This window comes from Sorex fumeus, unplaced genomic scaffold, assembly GCF_029834395.1.
Source record: "Sorex fumeus unplaced genomic scaffold, SorFum_2.1 ptg000034l, whole genome shotgun sequence".
Taxonomy (NCBI): Eukaryota; Metazoa; Chordata; class Mammalia; order Eulipotyphla; family Soricidae; genus Sorex; species Sorex fumeus.
In genome coordinates, this window is record NW_026606091.1 from 26955980 (window position 1) to 26972370 (window position 16391).

The 16391-nt window shown below is 51.9% G+C and overlaps 1 protein-coding gene across 2 annotated transcripts in view; it reads left to right on the forward strand.

Moving 5' to 3' along the window:
* The window catches only part of FRMPD1 (FERM and PDZ domain containing 1), a 97118-nt gene extending 81276 nt beyond the window's left edge, over window positions 1-15842 (forward strand). For both annotated transcript variants that reach the window (XM_056117116.1, XM_056117117.1), the window contains 8 exons: window positions 458-577; window positions 2040-2176; window positions 4614-4740; window positions 4890-4985; window positions 7205-7387; window positions 8402-8549; window positions 10869-11660; window positions 13412-15842. In XM_056117116.1, the coding sequence (XP_055973091.1) occupies window positions 458-577; window positions 2040-2176; window positions 4614-4740; window positions 4890-4985; window positions 7205-7387; window positions 8402-8549; window positions 10869-11660; window positions 13412-15750 (3942 nt within the window). In that variant the 3' untranslated portion in view covers window positions 15751-15842. The remainder of the gene's footprint in view (window positions 1-457; window positions 578-2039; window positions 2177-4613; window positions 4741-4889; window positions 4986-7204; window positions 7388-8401; window positions 8550-10868; window positions 11661-13411) is intronic.
* Window positions 15843-16391: the final 549 nt, after the last annotated feature.

Sequence of the window (16391 nt, forward strand, 5' to 3'; positions counted from 1 at the left end):
GACCATAAGGGATGCTGGGAATCGAACCCAGGTCAGCCACTTGCAAGGCACACGCCCTACCCACTGTGCTATCTCTCCAGCCCAAAAACTTTGCATTTTTGTGCCTTTACTTGTATATGCATGGAAAAAAGAGTCTAAGCAAAAGTTGATGGCTATCCTGGAAGCAAGAAAAATGGAAATCAGGGGCTGGAGCCATAGTACAGTGGGTAGGGCATTTGCCTTGTACATGGTCAACCCAGGTTTGATCCCTGTCATCCCCTATGATCCCCTGAGAACAGCCAAGAATAATTCCTGAGTGCAGAGCTAGGACTAACCCCTGAGCATTGCTGGATGTTACTCAAAAAAGAAAAAAATTAAAATGGAAATATCTTGTCTTTTTTTATTTTTTTAAGTTGTGTTTGGAATACAACTGCAGAGGCAAAGGCAATGAGATTAACGGGCTCTTCTCTTGTTGCAGGTGGTAGAAAGGGAGGAGTCACATGACTACCGCTGCCTCTTCAGGGTGTGCTTTGTTCCCAAGGACCCGCTGGACCTTCTGAAAGAAGACCCCGTGGCCTTTGAATACCTCTACCTGCAGGTGACCGAGTCCACACTGCCTGAGACAGCCAGGGAAGCTCTCCTCACAGCTGCTACAGCCTCGGTTGTGAACTTGAGCTTAAGTCAGCAGAGCAGCTCAGAGCTGGAGGTGCTCTTTCTCAGGAGAAGGGGCCCGAGGAGCCCCCCATGGTTCCCTTGTTCGTCACTGAGTTGCTAGGATAGGAGATTTGCAATATGCTGCTGAAATGCAGGCTTAATCCTCCACGTAGAGGACGAAGACTCGTGGCATTGTTCAAAGAGAGGCCTGGTACTTCAGCAGATGCTTTAGCGGTTTTAAAACCGAGACTTAGGAAAGTCATGTGGTTTGCCTGGGTGGCCCATTTTACTGTGGTTGAGCTAAAATGGGGTTCTTTGTACCCTAGGCTGGTGCTCCTTCAACACTACTACTTAGGTGAGATTAATGATGTCATCTGTACTCTGAGGCAAAAGAGCCATGTTAGAGGCTGGTAGAGCATGTGCTTTGCACATTTGAGGTCCTGGGTTTGATCTCTGGAACCAAAAGACGGGCATTTTTTTTTTTATTGAATCACCATGAGACACAGTTACAAGCTTCCATGTTTGAGTTTCAATCATACAATGATCAAACACCCATCCCTCCACCAGTGCTTTCTCTACCACCAATGTCCCCAATATACTTCCCCTTTCCAGCCTTCCCCCTGCCTCCATGGCAAACAATTTTCCCCATACTCTCTCTACTTTGGGGCATTATGCTTTGCAATACAGATACTGAGAGGTTATCATGTTTGGTCCTTTATCTACTTTCAGCACACATCTCCCATCCTGAAGGATTCCTCCAACCATCATTGTCTTAGTGGTCCCTTCTCTATTCCAGCTGCCTTCTCCCCCAGCTCATGAGATAGGCTTCCAACTATGGGGCAGTCTTCCCGGCCCTTGTGTCCACTGTCCTTGGGTGTCAGTCTCATGTTATTTTATATTTCACAAATGAGTGCAGTCCTTCTATGTCTGTCCCTCTCTTTCTGACTCATTTCACTTAGCATAATACTCTCCATGTCCATCCACTTATAAACAAATTTCACGACTTCATCTCTCCTAACAGCTGCATAGTATTCCATTGCAAAACACAAGCATTTTATAGTCGAGAGAACACAAACATGGTGGGTTGCCTTGCCCCAAGTCTTAACAGTTATCACATTAGCAAATAACAAGAAGAACATTGCTTTGACTTTGCATGACTGCCTCTGCCCCACACCTGCTTTTATCTGCATTGTCTGATCTAAATCTCCGGGAAACTCTGCCTAGTGGGACTGACTGTCCTCACTCAGCAGGGGGAGGGTAGCAGTGGTCAGGGGGTCTTCGTAAGGTTACCAAGGCTACTTAGCCATGAGTCGGCAAAGCCAGTTCCCAGCCCCGAGTGCTGGGCTGACTGCCGGTCCCCTGGGGGAGAACCAGGACAGGCAGCTCATCTCCTTCCTCTCCCGCAGAGCTGCAGTGATGTGCTCCAGGAGCGCTTTGCTGTGGAAATGAAATGCAGCTCCGCACTCCGCCTGGCAGCCTTGCACATCCAGGAGCGGATCTATGCATGTGCCCAGCCCCAGAAGATCTCTCTGAAGTACATAGAGTGAGTGGCGGGATTCTAGGGGGTTAGGATGGGGGGGTCCCACTCACAGCAGCTGTGTGGCATTCACAACTTGGCTGGCCCCTGGCCAAGACGACTGAGTCAACCCCCCCTTTGCCCATCTGTTCGTCTTCCTGTCCCTTTCCCTCCCCACCCTCTCCCACCCAGCCTGGCTCCCTGAGAACCTGGCCCTGGACCCAGCTGCTCCCTCCAGGGCAGATGCCAACTCCAGATGGAAGGACAGGCTCCTTTTGTAAAGTCCCAGCTCCTGGGAGGATGTCCTGGGAAATCGGTTGACAGCTTCATTCCAGAGTTCTTCTAAGGACAGGAAGGCCTTGGAAATGAACTACCCCTAAGGGGAGGGTGTGGGGCGAGCCAATTTGTACTGATTCTATTCTTACCAAGACAGTTTTTGGTCCTGGGATTCTGGCACTTTCTGATTCTTGGCTGAAAATGGCACTTTGCTCTGGGAGGTATTGTAACTGGTGTGCGGGAGTAGCTAAGTTTGGGGCCTGTCTCTTACTAGATGAATGAGAAGGAGGACTGCTACTGAGGTAAGAATCAGTAGTTCATTCAAGGATTGGCAACAGGCTGAACCTCACACAAAGCTCGAGGTGAGCAATAGACGTCCACGTAGTAGGGGGTTTGAGTCAGGGTTGAAGCAAGAGAGGTGATAGCAGGTCTCTGTCCGTCCACAATTCCCAGGCTCTGCAGTATTTTCAAGAATGAAAATATGGAGTAATAACGAAGCTCAGATTCAGAGTTGGAAGGTAGAAAAGTTTATTGGAAAGTAGAAAAGGAAAAGGAACTCCTCATGTGAGGAGGATAGAACTAAGTTAAAGCATCCCATATGGCCCCCCAAGCCCAACAGGAATGATCCCTGAGTGCAGAGCAAGGAGCAAGTCCTGAGCACCACCAGGTGTGGCCCCCAAACTAAACTAAAATATAAAATAAAAAGTTAAAACATCACAGCCCTGGGGCTGGAGTGATAGCACAGCGAGTAGGGCATTTGCCTTGCACGCAGCCTACCCAGGTTCAATTCCCAGCATCCCATATGGTCCCCTGAGCACCGCCAGGAATAATTCCTGAGTGCAGAGCCAGGAGTAACCCCTGTGTATCACCAGGTGTAACCCAAAAAGAAAAAAAAAAACCCTATCACAGCCCTGTTTAGGTGGGGGTGGGAGGACTGGAGCGATAGTACAGCAGATAGGCCGCTTGCCTTGCATGTGGCCAATCTGAGTGCAATCCCTGGCTTCTTTTATGGTCCCCAAGTACTGTCAGGAATAATTCCTGAGTACAGATACAGGAGTAGAGGCAGGAGTAACCCCTACCCATTGCTGGATATGGCCCAAAAACAAAAACTGAAGGAAGGGAGGGAGGGAGGGAGGGAGGGAGGGAGGGAGGGAGGGAGGGAGGGAGGGAAGGAAGAAGGAAAGGAAGGAAGGAAGGAAGGAAGGAAGGAAGGAAGGAAGGAAGGAAGGAAGGGGTACTGGAGGGAGCTCAATGGGCTGAATGCAGAAGGCCCCGGTTCAGCCCTCAACACTGTCTGGCCCCTAGAGTACCTCCACGAACATCCCCTGAGTCCTGCGTTTGAAGTAGTGCCCAGAAACTTACCCCACACAAAACACATTAAAAATAAAATGAGGTCAGAGGTATGGCTTACTCCATAGAGCTGATGCTTGGCCTGTGTAAAGCCCTGGGTTTGACCCCTGGCACTGCATATTTTCCCAGTACCTCCTGGTGGACTTGGGTGCCCTTCCTCCCCCCCCCCCAAGCAGTGCCCCCTGAAAACCATCAAAATAATAATATTAAATAAAAATAAATCCTTGACACTTGTCCTGATATATAGTCAAGTAGCTGAAGAATGGGTCTTGAGAACCTGTATTTTGTTGGTTTGTTTGTTGTTGTTGTTTTTTTCATTTTTATTTACTTTTTTTATTGAATCACTGTGAGATAGAGCATTACAGAACTGTTCGTGAGAATCTGTATTTTTTAACAAGTTTACTGGGGGAGTTTGAGGCTTCTGGCCAGCTCCATGGTGCAGCCAGGAGAGATCACAGGCACTATGATACTGTAGGAAGCATGTGCCATGTGCAGTGTGATTATGGGCTAAAGTTCCTGAAGGAGGTATGTGTGTCTGTACATTTATTTACACACTCCTCAAAACCTCTTCATCTATTTGGGGATGCCCAGAGCTCAGGGGTCCTAGTCAGCAGTACTTAGAGGAATTGGACTGCTCAGGGATAGAACTCAGAACCCATGCAGGGTGACTCTTGGAGCTACCTCCTCCCTGCCCCCTTATTTATTTTTTAAACCATGTACTTAGAAAAAGGTTCATATTTGCAGTTCTCCAGGCATACGAAGCACTGAATCAATTTGCTCTTCACTTGAGCCAAATCCTCTAAAACTGGGCCTCCTTGTCCCCAATGTCTCGTGGCAGGAAAGATTGGGGAATCGAGAACTTTATATCTCCGACTTTACTCCGAAACATGAAGGGCAAAGACATCAAGAAAGCCATCAGCTTCCACATGAAGAGGAACCAGAATCTCTTGGAGCCCCGACAGAAGGTGTGTGTCCCTGGGCCCTCCCATGCTCCCAGTAGGACATTAAGTTTCTCTTGTAAAAACCGGAGGGAGAATTTTGACATCTTCTGGGTTTTAAGTGAACAACTCTGACCTTCTTTTCTTTTCTTTTTTTTTTTTTCCCCCTTTTGAAGCAACTGATTTCTGCTGCCCAGCTACGTTTGAACTATTTACAGATCCTTGGGGAACTCAAAACGTATGGTGGTAAAATCTTCAATGCTACTTTAATGGTACGTGTAAGAGAACTGGATCATCCTTTTCTTATAAGTATTTTTTTCTGAAGAGCGGTACATCTTTTATGCTCACATTTCAGAGAACTCTGTCTTGTATTGAGAATTGGCTGGGGAAACTAAATATAATATCACTGGGGAATGTTTATCATTCTACTGCATGATAGAAACCGGGGTATGGAGGGACAGAGCTGAATAAGACATGATTTCCCCCATTGAATGATGGTATGAGGTTCCCATCAAGACAAGGCAGTCAGGAGAGAAGCGCAGGGCTGTTGTATGGAGTCTGAGGTGAACATTGCTGGCTTCAGGGGAAGAGAAGGCAGGAGAAGGGCATCAGGTAAGACATGAAGGTTGAGTCTGACCAGATTTTCCAGCAGAGAACAGGTATTCTGAGAGAGGAGGCTGTCAACCCTGGAGCATTTAAAGGGGAAGAGAAAAACTGAGAAATTCTGAAAGAAAGAAAATAATGTCATCTTGACTGTCAGAGGCTCTGCCTGTTCAGAATAAGGGGAGGTCTTGAGCAGTGTTGGGATGGGGGTGGGGATGCTGAGAAGGCCAAAGAGAAGCAGAGGAGAAGCCCTCTGTGCTCTTACTCACCCCCCTCTGGTTTTGATCTGGGCGAGTCAGTCTAGTTATATCATTTCCTTGGCAGTTAGGGAAGAAGGTGGGATGAAGGAGGAGTTGGCTTAGGGCCTCTCCCCTCATATTCATTCCCAGAACACATAAGCACAAAACCTGACAGTAGACAAATTGGAGGTTATTATTGTTGCTATTATTTTGCTATTATGTTGCTATTACTTTGGAGGCCACACCCATTAGTGCTCAGGATTCACTCCTGGCTATGAACTCAGAGATCTCTCTGGTGGAAGGAAGGCTGCCTCAAGGGGAACGAGACTAGATCACAGGAAGACATAAAAATACAAGAAGGGGCTGGAGAGATAGTACAGAGGTTAGGGCACTTGTCTTGCATGCGGGCGACCTAGGTTTGATCCCCGGCATCCCATAGGGTCCCCCAAGTCCCACAAGCAGTAATTTCCTGAATGCAGAGCCAGAAGCCAGGAGTAACCCCTGAGCATTGTAGGGAGCGACCCAGAAACAAACAAATTAAAAAATGTACAAGAAAAACTTTTCCAATTTTTCCAAGGGCCAGTGCTTCCACTGTTCCTAGCCTGGCTCCAGACCCTGTTAATTTTCTACATCAGGAAAGAGCTGAGAGTGGGAGAAGAAGCCAACCATAGTGAATGGGCCCAGGGTGCTGGTGGTGCACAGGGAGGTGCCAATACAGGTTAAAACTGACCCTGTCATCAGGAAGTTTAACATGAATATGAGACTCAAATGCAGATAAGTGCAATAATATAAATGTCATAGTTCAGTCCTGCCCACAAAGTACAGAAAATGTGGTACGGGAAGACTGTTCTGAATGGAAGAGCAGAGATCAATCGGAAGCTTCCTGCAGGTGGTTGGCTTAATGAAAATGAACTTCATTAGAGAAAGGTCACAATTTCCATGGTATTGATGGCAAGGAAGAAATACCAGGACTGGGGTGTGTGGGACATGTGTGAAAAATGCATGGCTGTGAAAGACAGATTATCTGTGGGACAGATTACCATCCTGTGGTTTGCCTATCTATCAAAACAGATCTTTCTATAAAAAAAAGGAATTACTTCCTTTTGAAGGGCTGGAGTACAGTGGGTAAGGTGCTTGCCTTGCGTGTGGCTGATTGTGTTCAATACCCAGCACCCCACAGAGTACCCCAAGCCCACCAGGAGTGATCCCTGAATGCAGAGCCAGAAGTAAGCCCTGAGCCTAGCCAGGTGTGGTGCCCAAAAACAAAACAAAACATTATTTTAATTTGAGCGGGGGGCCTCAAATAAAAGTTGGGCCACATCCACGATGCTCCAGGATTATTCCTGACGTTGGGCTCAGGAGTGAACCCTGGAGGTGCTCAGGGATCATGTATGGTGCCAGGGATTGAACCAAGATCCGCCACATGCAGAGCAAGTGCCTTAACTTCTGCACTCCCTCTCTGGCCCTATTGTGAAGTTAGGTGAGATAAAGTCGTACTCAAGTCAGCTGTGCATAGAGTCTCTCTCTAGGAAAGTGGGAGTGAGAACATGAAGTCAGAATCCAGGTTTGCAGAGAAAAACTTCATATCTCACATGGGCACCTACTCTTACAGGCTTACAGAGACAAATTCCTCTCACACTCTTTTGCAGTTACAGGATAGAGAGTCTTACATCGCCCTTCTAGTGGGAGCCAAGTATGGGATTAGTCAAATTATCAATAGCAAACTCAACATCATGTCCACGCTGGCGGAGTTTGCGAGCATCAGCCGAGTGGAGCTGACAGAGGAGTCGGAGAAAGTGAGCATGGTCAAAGTGTATCTCCAAGACGTCAAGGTAACGCTGGGGAAATCCAGCTTCTGGAATTAGGGGCTAAATTATTTCCAGGGCACTTTATATGGGTTTGGATCTGATGTCTAATGTCCAATTTTTTGCTTAAAAGCATGAATCCTCCATCTTTTTTCTATCAAAGGGAGTAGTAAACAGGCTGCATATTCCTCAGAGCTTTTGTTTGTTGTAAACTGAGCTAGAGCCTATAGTCTGACAACAGGGGGTCAGAAACTTAGCAGGGAGCACTCAAGAATACTGTTTTCTTAGTATTAAAGACTGTAGTAGCTCTGTCTGTAGCACTGTCTTCCCCTTGTTCATCGATTTGCTCGAGCAGGCACCAGTAACGTCTCCATTGTGAGACTTGTTACTGTTTTTGGTATGTCATATACACCACGGGGAGCTTGCCAGGCTCTGCTTTACGGGCAGGATACTCTCGCAAGCCTGCCAGGCTCACCGAGAGGGACATAGGAATCGAATTCTGGTCGGCTGCATGCAAGGCAAACGCCCTACCCGCTGTGCTAGGTGTCTTTAGTTCTGTCATGTGTGTGAGACCAGAGTGGCTGCCCAAGAGTTTTGAGTGGCAGCAGTTAGAATGGGTAAACGATGCAGGACCCTTTGAGTCATCTGAAAGGTCTCGCATTTATCCTGCCTTTCTTTGCCTCGATCTCAACATAAGCCACGGTAGTGCCTCATTGCTTCCTATCATCCTTTCCCTTCTTCACTCAGTTTTGAAAGGGCTCAGTGTCTGGATAAACAGCATCACCTGAGGAGGTTGGAGTGGAAGAAGGTCAGAGTCAGGAGGCCTTTGTAGAGATGGGATGGGAGGAGCCTACTGCATGCAACTATAAGCGTACATGTGAGAATTCATTTCACGTCTTAGTGGTGAAAGGATGGGGGTCCTGTCTAGGAACCATGACTGGACCTGCTTGGAAACCTACCAGTGGCCCCATCGTGGCTCCTCACCCATCTCAGACTCTCCCTTCGCCCTTCATAAGCTAAGAGCTCTCGTTGCCTCCCAAGGTTCTCTCCTTGCTGCTGGAGTGCAACAGTGCAAAGGACCTGGCCTGCCTGATTGCCGGCTACTACAGGCTGTTTGTTGACCCAGTCACCACCATTTTCCTCTGGCCTGGAAACAAACAACAAGTGCACCGGGTATCTGCTGAAGAAGGTGAGGCCCTGGCTCTCGAACTCGCCCACCCCCCAGGAAGAACAGGCCTGTTTCCCTGGCTCCTTCGGTTGGGACGTCTAAAGGGAGGCATAGGATTGAATGGAGTTGAGATGTTGACTTAAGTGCGTGACAGCTGTTTCTTCATCTACTTCCTGCTAAACATTTGGTCTTTCTGGAAGCTAAGAGGAGCTTTCCTGCTACTTGACAGTCTCCTAAAGCCAAGGAATATCGGTACAGGTCTCTGATTCCTTGTTCTGTTTCCAAAGATCATCTCTTTGATCTCCTGCTGTATTCTGGTTTTGTCAGCAAAAAAGAAACATCACTTGTTTGTCCAGAAAGTAACAATGTCGTGGCTTCCCATTCGACACCTAGTCACAACTTGGCATGCTCCTGAATTCTAACAGAAATATCAGTCTTACATGTTCACAAGAAGGGGATGCTTGGAGATAGAAGAAACTTAAAATCATACCAGGAAAGAAATGGGGGTCAGAGAAACATTCTAGGGGTTAAAGCTTTTGCTTTGCATGCAGCAGACCCCAGTTCAACCCCTAACTCCACATATATTCCCCCTGGACATGGTGACCTCTGAACAGAACCAGATGCTGCCCCTGAGTGCTGCTGGGTAAGGCCTAACCTACCCTGCCCCCAAAGGAATGAAGGTGTAAAGGCCCATTAAGATTTAAAAAAAAAAAATTCTCAGTTTCTCTCTAGCTTTGTTTTAGCCCAACAGCTGCCACATTTTCCCACTGGTTTGCTGATCAATGTTTTACAACTGTCTCTGCTGAGGACAAAACCAAAACAAAGTTTTGCTTTCTGATTGGAAGCAATGGTTTAGTTCCATGGTATGAACTCTCCCCGTGGCTAATACCAGGCTTCTGGTGTGATATCACTGAACATGGAGATGGTGAAAAAAAAAAAAGGCACCCCATTACATCGTATCTTCTCCACAGGGATAGTGAGATCAAGTTAAGTCACTCAGGAGTAAGGGGTTCAGTGCATGTGTGACCTTGGTCTTTAGCCCAGTGTGTGAATGCATGGCCTTCTGGACAGAGAGGCCATGGAAAGGGAAAGCCCACTGCCAGGGAGGTCTGGTGGCCAGGGGACACTGCTTCTGCCAGGAAGATGACAGTGGTCAACATGGGAAATAGACCTTGAAGGACTAGAACACACATCTCAGCTTGCTTGCTTCCATTTCTTAGCATGCCAGTTTCTCCCCTGGAGAAGCCTGTGTTCTCTCTCGAACACATACTTTTTTCTCTCTCCCCTCACATCTTTATAAATGAGTTTTAATAAAAACTCTTTTGCTTCAGTGAAATCAATCTACATGAAAGCTTCTGCAGTTCAGCAAAGAAGAATGGCGAGCGTAGAGGGGACTCCTGGGAGGCAGGTCACAAGGGCCAGGTCATGCAACCTGGGGAGAAGGCCACAGTGTAAGGCTGAAGCTTGGGAAGGCTGCCCAGAGTGGTCAGGCCCGCAAGCAGGGAAGCCTGGCCCTGAGTGCAGCCTCTTCCCGCTGTACTGAGGAAGCCAACAGTGGCAGGAAGTCCCGATCAGATCAAGGAGAACTGTAAGAGTGTGCTCCAGAAGCTAAGGTGGGGGAGAGATGAGAAACCTGGATCGACATTTTCTGCTTTCTGGCCAGGAACCCTTCCCCCCGCCCAGTGCCTGCAGTTGGATGAGGGTCCTGTTCATGAAGTCCAGCAGCGCCCAAGGGTCCCTTGCACCAGGCTTCAGAGTGAGCGCCCATGCAGCGGCCTCAGAATCACCTCCCCAGGAAGTCAACCTGAGTTGATTTGCCCATCAGGAAAAGGGACCAGCTCTGTTTGGTTTTGTGCTATTCCCTCTCTGGTCTTTCTGTGCACATGGGGCTGACTGAGGCACTCAGCAGCAATGGGGAGGCTGCCCACTGCACACCCACCTCAGTTCCAGGAATGGAAAGTCTTGGGCAGGATGCGGGGTGCGGGGAGGGGGGCACTGGGGAGAAAGTGCAGCAGGGAGAGCATCTGACTTGCAAGTGACCCATCAGGATTTGATCCCTGGCACCCCATAGAGTCCCCTGGTCCCCACCAGGAGTAATTTCTGAGAGCAGAGCCAGGAGTAAGCCCTGAGCACTGCTGTTGGGTGTGGCCCAACCCACCCCTCCCCAAAAGAAAGTATCTTCAGCAATGGGAGGGAGGGAATCCTGATTCCTTCAGGGGGTTCACAGACTGGTGTTAGGGTGACAACCTGGAGTCCTGAGTCCCAGAGCTGGGATGGGGGGCGAGTGGCTGCGGTCCCCACACACTGTCCCATCAGCTTTTTGTGTTCCCGGCATCGCAGGCTACGAGTCTCGGGCGTGCAGTGACTCAGAGGAGTCCTCGGAACTGGACTGCGTGCTGGACGCTCTCTCCGACCGGCGCCTGCTGAAGCCGGGCCGGTGCAGGACGCTGTCACCCACCGGGAACAGTGCCACTCCCGACGGGGCCAGGAGACGCCCGAGCACGGCGGCCAATAGCACCACCGACAGTGCCGAGTCTGAGGCGTCCGACTCAGCCAACACCGAGAGCCGCGGCTGCCGGACCAGCGGGTCGAGCGAATCCATGGACGCCCTGGAGGAGGACGACCTGGATGCCTGCTCCTCCAGCCGCTCCGGCTTCTTCCACTTCAGCTCCAGAAGCTTCCCTGACCACACGAACCCCCAGGGCCCGGAGGAGCAAGGCCAGCTGGACACCAGCGGCTTCCTCTGCCTCCTGGACCTGACCCAGAGGACCAGCCCCCAGCGCTCCCGGCGGGAGCTGCCCGAGGGGTCCTCTCCTGAGATGTTCGGTTGGGGTGCGGAGCTCAGCGTGGTCAGGCTGGACCCCCAGCTGTACGAGGGCAGCCGGAGCGACTACTACAGCCTGTGCTCCAGCGTCTCCCCCGCCAGCCAGCTGAGTGACAGCTCGGACAGCGCGGCCTCTCGCCAGGGCTCCGGGCTCCCCGCCAGGGCTCAGCAGGGTTGGGTGGAGGCCCGGCCCAGGTCCACGCTGGGAGCCCTGGCCCCACACCTACCGCTGGCCTTCGAGGAGGGCAGCTCGGATGAGGAGTATTATGATGCTGCCGACAAGCTCACCCCACCCGACCCCCTCTCAGGTGAGGCCCCCACCCCATTCCAGCCATCCTTCCAGCTTGTGGGGCAGCTCTTGAGCCCCCCTCCCCCCTCCCCCGCTGGAAGCAGGGACCACATTTGATGGGGGAGGCAGAGGAGAGACCCTTTCCTCTTTGAGGACTGCCTGGTGGGTTCAGTGGAAAAATCACCTAGGTGCTCGACCTCAAGCCTGGGCAGCCAGGGAGATGCAGGGAACAGTAGCAGCAGAATAAGCATAAATTCAATGCCAGGGTATCAGGGAATGCTTCCTGTAAGAAGGGGCACGTGGATGGGGCCTTGCCAGGTGACAGAATTGAGGAGGAGAGGGTCAGACAGACTGTTCCACGGAGGGAAGTGTTGGAATCATAACTGACCCCCCCATGTTAAATGTGGCCTTGAAGCACAAAGAGCCTGGGGGCTGGATTGGCAGGTGGTCCCCAAAGGGGCTTTGGCATCTGAGGTAGAATCTGCACCAGGGAGATGTGAGAAACCAGGCTTTGACCCCTGGAGCACTGCCAGAGCGGGTCTCGAGCACCGTGCTGGTGCTCTGAAGCCTGCTGTTCTCCCCATCCCCACCCCACCCCCCAGTGTTTAAATATGACAGCTCCCTCTCACCATCTCCTTTGGTTTCTCAAGCACCACCAGGGGTGACTCCTGAGCACAGAGCCAGGACTAGCCCCCGGATACCACTGGACTTGGCTCCCTCAAAAAAAAAAAATAGGGAGGCCAGTACAGCAGGGAGGGCATTTGCCTTGCATGTGACCGACCCGGGTTCAATCCCCAGCATTCCATATGGTCCGCTGAGCACAGCCAGGAGTGATTCCTGAGTGCAGAGCCAGGAGTAACACCTGAGCATTGCCGGGTGTGACACAAAACAAAAACCAAACAAACAACAGCAACAATGAAGTCAGGGATCCTCTCTCTCTCCCTCTCTCTCTTTCTCTCCCCCTTTCTCCATCTACCTCTCCTCTCCATTTTCCTCTCTCCCTCTTTCTCTCCCTCTCTCTTCCTCTCTCTTTATACATATATACATATATACATATATGTGTGTATAATATAATATTATATATAATATCACAGCCAACATGGCCGACCCAAGTTCGATTCCTCCGCCCCTCTCGGAGAGCCTGGCAAGCTACCCGTGACGTATTCGATATGCCAAACACAGTAACAACAAGTCTCACGAAGGAGACGTTACTGGGCCCGCTCAAGTAAATCGATGAACAATGGGAGGACCGTGACTATATATAATATAAATTTGTTTTCATTTCTTCAGTCCTGGGCCTCTCATTTGCAAGGCAAATGCTCTACAGTTAAGCTACACCCCCAGTATTAAAAAATAAGCCTAGAATTTGTTTCTGAGCAATGTGCTTGAGTTTGAAATTGTGAAAGTCCATGGCTGATGGTGCCCACATCGTACATCTTTCTGCTTGTACATAAACAGGGTAGCATAAACAGATCACCTTCCTCAACAGCCCCCACAAAACTAGTCTTGGTTAGGATAACACTGTTCCCTGAAAGGAAGTTGAGGTTCTGAGCACCCAAATCCATAAGTCCCACCTTTATGGGCCTCTTCCTGCTGAGTCCACTGGGGGGATGAGATCTTCACTGACCCCCGGCTACACAACCCAACCAGGATCCGAACCCAGGGAACCGGTTCTGTTAAGCCTCTGCGTGTCGTTGTGTGTGTGTGTGTGTGTGTGTGTGTGTGTGTGTGTGTGTGTTTTAATGTACTTTCCCACTTCTTGATTCTCAGGGTCCAGCACTATTTCTCTCGCTGAGCCCAGCACTGCCGGCTTGCAGAGGAAGGTCTGCCCCGAGGAGAGCCTGCAGCCTGGGCCGGATGGGAGGGAGCCCAGCCGCAGGGGCGCAGGGAAGAAGTATGCCAAGAGCCTGAGGAAAAGAAGGTCCTTCCTGCAGACAGACTATACCTGCCAGGTGTCATTCCCCCTGCTGCCATCCGTGTCCCTGGAGACGGTGGACGATGTCTGCTACTACGAGCGGGAGCCCTACCTGGCCCTGGGCACGCCCTCCCCAACCGTGTCCTCTCTGCAGGACATGCATGGGGAGCCCGGGCTCCTGGAGACCAAGGCACTGGGGCTGCTGGCCCCGCTGAGGGAGGCTGAGCGCAAAAACCCCGCCTCCCGGGCCATGGAGATGGAGCCCGAGACCATGGAGACCAAATCGGTGGTAGACTCGCGGGTGTCTTCCATCTCAGCCGTTCGCCTCCGGATTGACCCCAGCCATAGGGAGAAGGAGGCGGCTGCACCTCTGGCTGTCACTGTGCCCACCTTCCCAGCAGGCACCCCACCCCCTTCCCGGGCCGGTTCCCCAGGCCCTGCTGCTGCTCCGGCTGGGCTCGTCCAAGCCTTACCTGCCTTGTGTCAGCACTCAGATGTCTGTGTCACCCCAGAACTCGCTGCGGAGCTCGGGGACAGCACGTCCTCTCTCTCTAGTGTTGACCCAGACCCAGATGGAGTCTGCGCAGTCCTCAGTCCGGGGCCAAACCCCACCTCTGCAGGGAGCAGGTCCGAGCAGGGAGAGGTCCCCCTGGAAACGGCTTTGAGATCTTCGTTGACAGATCAGATGCCAGAAGCTGCCCCCCCGACCACAGAGTCTACCCCCGTCAGTCCTGAAAGGGGTGAACAGGAAACAGGTGCACGAGAGGAGCTGGCCTGTGGCCCTACCAATGAGAAACGGGGGCCACTCTTTGGGGGAAGTGACGGAGACACCGCAGATGCGAATGGCACCCATGTAGGTGAGGATGGGTCTGGGGAGGATCCGAGTGACCCCACAGGTGAGGTGGGCAATGTGTCCGATGCGGTGCCACCGACATTTGGTGTGAGTACCCCGGCGGGGGGCATGACAGGCGCTCTCTCCTCGGAGCATCCTGGAGCAGGAACTGAGCAAATCTCGCCGCCTTCCCCCGGGGGCCCCCAAAGACTCGGCAGAGAACCCCCAGGCCACACCGGTGAGGCCCCAGAGCAAAAGCGATTGACTGAGCTGGATCTCCATCCGGGTTTCTTACTCGGGGACCAGACCACTGTGCCAGAACTTCCCGTGGAGAGGGCCCAGATGGAGCCACTAAACCACGTGGGAGGGGAAGCCCCCCAACCTGGGGACAGTCTCCTGCAGATCACAAATCAGAGACCTTCTTTGCCAAAGTTACTCCCACATTCCCCCGAGCAGCCCCCCTCCGAGAGTCCGCAGCCCTATCTGAGGCCAGAGAACCCTGGCACCTGCCTTCCTGCCGAGAATTCTTACCTGTGCTTTGCTGCTAAAGACCCCCGGGAGATTTCTGCGGGTCTCCGCGTGGCCACGTCCCTGGGCTTTGTGGGCATGAATGAGTCGGCGGCCCCCCGGGCTGGGCTGGAACAGTGCAGCTGCCAGTTGTCCTATGCCACGTGCTTCCGGGGCCTGCAGCTCGACCCGGAGGAGGAAGAGAGGGACCCAGAGGCGCACCCCACAGTCCCCCTCACCGCGCCACCCGCTGCGGGCAGCCCACTGGCTCCCCCCTGGAGGCCATCCCAGCCCCTGCCCAGAAACAGCCACATCTGGCCCGAGTACTGCTCCAGGACGCTGAGCCAGCTGCAGGCCAGGCCCGCCAGCACCCACGAGGGCTTCGTCCACCTCACCGACAGCTTGCAGGAGCTCCGGCACATTTTAGAAGCTTCTGAGGCGAATAGCCACCAACACCCTCCCGAGAATTGCATGTGGCACTTCTCCGAGAGCCGGAGCCGCCTCTGCCTGGGCTCCCAGAAGCTCCTGTCCAGCTGCCAGCACGTGATCCGGATGGACCAGTCCCCCGATGAGATGCAGGGCGCACTTCGCGACACCTTCCAGCACCTAGTCCAGCTGGCCGGCCTGTGCCTGCAGCTCACGGACTGCAGCCGCTGCTCGGCCCGGCATCGGGAGGCGGCGAGCCACCTGAGGGACGTGGTCCACAACTACCACCAGTTTGTGGAGGCAGCTAAGATGACCTGCGAGAGAGGCTACCAGGACCTGAGCGTGAAGCTCCTGGCCCGCCAGTGCACAGCCCTCACGGGCGCCGTCTTCTGTTTGAACCAGAAGTTCCGGGCATCCCCGGCCCTGTGACCTCCCAGCCAAACCCATGCCCCAGACTCTTCCCCAGCCAGCCTCTTCCATCACCCTCCCCTTCCAGCCCTCACATGTTTACTACTTAGTATTCAAATAAATTGCTGCTTCATCGTGGTCTCAGTCCAACCGAGTCATCAGCCCGGGGGCGAGGTGTACACTCTTTCTTTCAGAGTCCTGGCATAGTTCAGTTACGTTGGTCCGCACTAGTACCTTAGGCCCTCAAGAGGAGTAACCTGGGGAGTGACAAGCCCTGCCCCTGGTCAGGATGCTCACAAACTCTTTGGGGCTTCCAGCTAAGATTGCTGCCAATCACGGGGAAGCCCTATTAGGAGGGCAGTAGCGAGAGGAAGGCACAAATGATCTCAAGGAAGCAGGGTCGAAAGGAGCGAGGCACCGGAAGTATGCGGTTTTGAATTCACTTACCATGTGAATTTGGCAGTAATCTCCCAAAGTTGGAGATAGGGCCTACACTAGACTATGGTCACCAGCTTTTGCCTATTGCTCTTGGCTGCTCACTGTCATAAACATAAATTGCCACTAGGTGGCATTATGCCCCCATGGTTGCAGAGTATGCTGCTGGATTTGAAATTCACCGCACACCTGAATTTTTTGCACCCCACTTCAGTCATAAATACCTA